The 5,195-nt window shown below is 55.4% G+C and overlaps 1 protein-coding gene across 1 annotated transcript; it reads right to left on the minus strand.

Moving 5' to 3' along the window:
• Positions 1 to 802: 802 nt before the first annotated feature.
• On the minus strand, positions 803 to 2,212 carry LOC115360403 (uncharacterized). The gene is made up of 2 exons (XM_030053313.1): positions 2,140 to 2,212; positions 803 to 1,993 (listed from the first exon to the last, which is right to left on the minus strand). The coding sequence occupies exons 1-2, from the start codon at positions 2,210 to 2,212 to the stop codon at positions 1,176 to 1,178; spliced, it is 891 nt and encodes a 296-aa protein (XP_029909173.1). The 3' UTR covers positions 803 to 1,175.
• Positions 2,213 to 5,195: the final 2,983 nt, after the last annotated feature.

Here is a 5,195-nt window from a genome sequence, read left to right on the forward strand (position 1 = left end):
TTTGGCATCCTGGTGCCAGAAGCCACTGCTGGAGGAAGCTGCTGCTGTTGCTGGAATGGCAGTGGAAGGCCCTTGGCATCCTGGAGCTGGAAGCCTGTGCTGGAGGAAGCTGTTGCTATTGCTGGAAAAGAACTGTGGAAGGCCCCCGGCATCTTGGTGCCAGAAGCTCCTGCTGGAGGGAGCTACTGCTGTTGCTGGAATAGCTGTAGAAGGCCCCTGGCATCCCGGTGCCAGAAGCCACTGCTGGAGGAAGCTGCTGCTGTTGCTGGAATAGCTGTGGAAGGCCCCTGGCATCCCGGTGCCAGAAGCCACTGCTGGAGGAAGCTGCTGCTATTGATGTAATAGAGCTGTGGAAGGCCCCTGGCATCTTGGTGCCAGAAGCTCCTGCTGGAGGAAGCTGCTGCTGTTGCTGATTTGGAACTGTGGAAGGCTCCTGGCATCCCGGTGCCAGAAGCCACGGCTGGAGGAAGCTGCTGCTGTTGCTGGGATAGCTGTGGAAGGCCCCTGGCATCCCGGTGCCAGAAGCCACTGCTGGAGGGAGCTGCTGCTATTGCTGTAATAGAGCTGTGGAAGGTCCCTGGCATCTTGGAGCCAGAAGCTCCTGCTTGAGGGATCTGCTGCTGTTGCTGATTTGGAACTGTGGAAGGCCCCTGGCGTCCCGGTGCCAGAAGCCACTGCTGGAGGAAGCTGCTATTATTGCTGGGATAGAGCTGTGGAAGGGTTAGGGTTAGTGTTAGCTGATTTAGAGCTGTGGAAGGCCCCTGGCATCCCAGTGCCAGGAGCCCCGAATGACGGAAACTGCGGTTGTTGCTGAATTAGAGCTGCGAAGGTTGCTGGCATCCTGATGCCAGAAGTCCCGAATGGAAGAAACTGCTGCTGTTGCTGGAATAAAGCTAAGGAGGATGCTGGCATCACGGTGCCGGAAGTCCCGAATAGAGGAAACTGCTGCTGTTGCTGGAATAGAGCTGAGGAGGGTGCTGGCATCCCGGTGCCAGTAGCCCCGAATGACGGAAACTGCGATTGTTGCTGTATTAGAGCTGCGAAGGGTGCTGGCATCCAAGTGCCAGGAGTCCCGAATAGAGGAAACTGCTGCTGTTGCTGGGATAGAGCTGAGGAGGGTGCTGGCATCCCGGTGCCAGTAGCCCCGAATGACGGAAACTGCGATTGTTGCTGTATTAGAGCTGCGAAAGGTGCTGGCATCCAAGTGCCAGGAGTCCCGAATAGAGGAAACTGCTGCTGTTGCTGGGATAGAGCTGAGGAGGGTGCTGGCATCCCGGTGCCAGGAGCCCCGAATGGAGGAAACTACTGTTGTTGCTGAATAAGAGTTGCAGACAGTGTTGGCATCCCAGTGCCAGAAGTCGGTGCTGGAGGAAGCTGGTGCTGTTGCTGGAATAGATCTGTGGAGAGCTCTGGCATCCTGTGCCAGAAGTCTGTGCTGGAGGAAGCTGGTGGTGTTGCTGGCATAGAGCTATGGAATTGTGGAGAGCCCTGGCATCCCGGTACCGGGAGACCCTGCTGGAGGAAGCAGGTGCTGTTGCTGATTTAGAGTTGTGGAGGGTGTTGGCATCCTGGTGCCAGGAGTCTGTGCTGGAGGAAGCTGCTGCTGTTGCTAGAAAGCTGTGGAGTGCCCTGGCATCCCAGTGCTGGAAACTTGTGCTAGGGGAAGCTGCTGCCGTTGCTGGAATAGAGCTGTGGGAGGCCTTGGCATCCCGGTGCCAGAAGACCCTGCTGGAGGAAGCAGTTGCTTTTACTGAATTAGAGCTGCGGAGGGTGTTGGCATCCTGTGCTGGAAGCCTGTGCTGGAGGAAGCTGTTGCTGTTGCTGGAATAAAGCTGTGGAAGGCCCCTGGCATCCCGGTGCCAGAAGCCACTGCTGGAGGAAGCTGCTGCTGTTGCTGGAATGGCTGTGGAAGGCCCTTGGCATCCCGGAGCCAGAAGCCTGTGTTGGAGGAAGCTGCTATTGCTGTAATAGAGCTGTGGAAGGCCCCTGGCATCTTGGTGCCGGAAGCCCCTGCTGGAGGGAGCTGGTACTGTTGCTGATTTAGAGCTGTGGAAGGCCTTTGGCATCCCGGTGCCAGAAGCCCCTGCTGGAGGGAGCTGGTACTGTTGCTGATTTAGAGCTGTGGAAGGCCTTTGGCATCCCGGTGCCAGAAGCCACTGCTGGAGGAAGCTGCTGCTGTTGCTGGAATAGAGCTATGGAGGGCCCCTGGCATCCCGGTGCCAGATGCCGCTGCTGGAGGAAGCTGCTGCTGTTGCTGATTTGAAGCTGTGGAAGGCCCCTGACATCCTGGTGCCGGAAGCCACTGCTGGAGGAAGCTGTTGCTATTGCTGGAATAGAACTGTGGAAGGCCCTCGGCATCTTGGTGCCAGAAGCTCCTGCTGTAGGGAGCTGCTGCTGTTGCTGGGATAGCTGTAGAAGGCCCCTGGCATCCCGGTGCCAGAAGCCACTGCTGGAGGAAGCTGCTGCTGTTGCTGGAATAGAGCTATGGAGGGCCCCTGGCATCCCGGTGCCAGATGCCGCTGCTGGAGGAAGCTGCTGCTGTTGCTGATTTGAAGCTGTGGAAGGCCCCTGGCATCCCGGTGCCGGAAGCCACTGCTGGAGGAAGCTGTTGCTATTGCTGGAATAGAACTGTGGAAGGCCCCCGGCATCTTGGTGCCAGAAGCTCCTGCTGGAGGGAGCTGCTGCTGTTGCTGGGATAGCTGTAGAAGGCCCCTGGCATCCCGGTGCCAGAAGCCACTGCTGGAGGAAGCTGCTGCTATTGATGTAATAGAGCTGTGGAAGGCCCCTGGCATCTTGGTGCCAGAAGCTCCTGCTGGAGGAAGCTGCTGCTGTTGCTGATTTGGAACTGTGGAAGGCCCCTGGCGTCCCGGTGCCAGAAGCCACTGCTGGAGGGAGCTGCTACTATTGCTGTAATAGAGCTGTGGAAGGCCCCTGGCATCTTGGTGCCAGAAGCTCCTGCTGGAGGGATCTACTGCTGTTGCTGATTTGGAACTGTGGAGGGCCCCTGGCATCCCGGTGCCAGAAGCCACTGCTGGAGGAAGCTGCTGCTATTGCTGGGATAGAGCTGTGGAATTGTTAGGGTTAGTGTTAGCTGATTTAGAGCTGTGGAAGGCTCCTGGCATCCCGGTGCCAGAAGCCACTGCTGGAGGGATCTGCTGCTGTTGCTGATTTGGAACTGTGGAAGGCCCCTGGCATCCCGGTGCCAGAAGCCACTGCTGGAGGAAGCTGCTACTATTGCTGGGATAGAGCTGTGGAAGGGTTAGGGTTAGTGTTAGCTGATTTAGAGCTGTGGAGGGTGTTGGCATCCTGGTGCCAGGAGTCTGTGCTGGAGGAAGCTGTTGCTGTTGCTGGAATAAAGCTGTGGATGGCCCCTGGCATCCCATTGCCAGAAGCCAGTGCTGGAGGAAGCTGCTATTGCTGTAATAGAGCTGTGGAAGGGTTAGGGTTAGTGTTAGCTGATTTAGAGTTGTGGAAGGCCCCTGGCATCCCGGTGCCAGAAGCCTGGGCTGGAGGAAGCTGTTGTTGTTGCTGGAATAAGGCTGCAGGGGGCGCTGGCATCCCGGTGCCAGGAGCCTGCGCTGGAGGAAGCTGATGCTGGAATAGGGCTGCGGGGGGCGCTGGTATCCCAGTGCCATAATCCTGTGCTGGAGGAATCTGTTGCTGTTGCTGGACTTGGGCTGCAGAGGGCGCTGGCATCCCGGTGCCTTGAGCCTGTGCTTGAGGAAGCGGTTGCTGGAATAGAGCCGTCCTGTGGTTGTCTGCTCTGGATAAAGGAAGAGGCTGTCTGTTTTTTGTTCTAGCTGCAATGTATTCTTTCTTCTGAGGTGCGTCTTTCTGCTGACTTTGAGCTAGGGAATGTCTGTGAACTGTTCCTTTAACTGCGGCAGGGGTGGTGACGTTAGGACGTGATGACGTAGTGGGCGTGGTGACGTCATCCGGAAAGCGGCTGCTAGGTGTCGGGCCGACATCGGAATGTTAAAAGTTTTGCTTTATTATCGTTTCTATGAAATGGGATTCCTTTATGTTTCAGTGTTTTGTGAAGAGCTGCTACGGTCCAAACGGAGATTTCTGAGGGAAACTGGCCATATGGGGACTTTGCTGGAGCGTGGTAACGATGCGACTTGCTACGTGTTCTGATGCCGGAGTGTTGCCTCCATGGCGGGGAATTTGAAACGTGTTCGGGGCGGCAGAGTGGGAGAGCGGCGGCGGAGAAATGAGGAGGAAGGCTCGGGGACGTGGAGGAAGCGTCCGACGATGATAATGGACTGAGATGATTTTGGATATTTAGGAGACAAGAACCGGGCGGAATACACACTTATGGATGAAACTGTGTTGGCTGGACTGACCGGATTTTGGATGGCGGAAGCGGGGTCTCGGGCACCGAAGCGGCGGAGAGATGCTTTTCGTCTGGTGCTGGAACCGCGGAGAAGGGTTGATTACAAACTCTGGGCCTGATTGTCCTGATCCCGGTCGAACGAGTCGTCTTCCGAAGGAGAGAGGGAAACGACCTCCATGCTGAAGTGAGGTGAGTGGCTGCCGAGTAAAGTTTAATTCGCATTTTGCTTCGAGTTTAGGGTACGAAGTTGCCGTGTCTCGGCTCTCGTGCAGAGTACGAGAGTGACAGGGGAGGAAGGGGTTAGGAGAATTTAAGCAATGCCGGAAGAGGTGTGGTTGTGGTGTGGTCCTGCTCCCGAAACTACGCTAGAAAGCTTCAAATAAATCGAAAGCTTGTGCACGGATTTTATTCATGGACTTCTCCTCCGCATTTAATACTGTAAATACAGACATTCTGTCATGTCTTTCTACTCTGCAGGTAAATTCAGCTATTATCTTCTGGATAAAAGAATTTCTACATAGTCGACCACAAAAAGTTAAGGTGAATGATTTCATGTCTGACAGTCTTGTTCTAAATACTGGAGTCCCCCAGGGTTGCATTTTGTCACCGATTTTATTTTCAGTTTATACAAATGAAATTAAATGCGACATAGAAAATTTAACATTAGTTAAATATGCAGACGATATGGCCTTGGTGCCACGCCTTACATTCATTCATCTTCTAAACCGCTTGTCCTCACTAGGGTCGCGGGGGGGTGCTGGAGCCTATCCCAGCGCTCATAGGGCGAAGGCAGTGAGACACCCTGGACAGGTCGCCAGTCCAGGCACTGTATTGCCTCTCATGTCGCCAGTCCATGGCA

Source organism: Myripristis murdjan, chromosome 6 (assembly GCF_902150065.1).
Source record: "Myripristis murdjan chromosome 6, fMyrMur1.1, whole genome shotgun sequence".
Classification (NCBI taxonomy): Eukaryota; Metazoa; Chordata; class Actinopteri; order Holocentriformes; family Holocentridae; genus Myripristis; species Myripristis murdjan.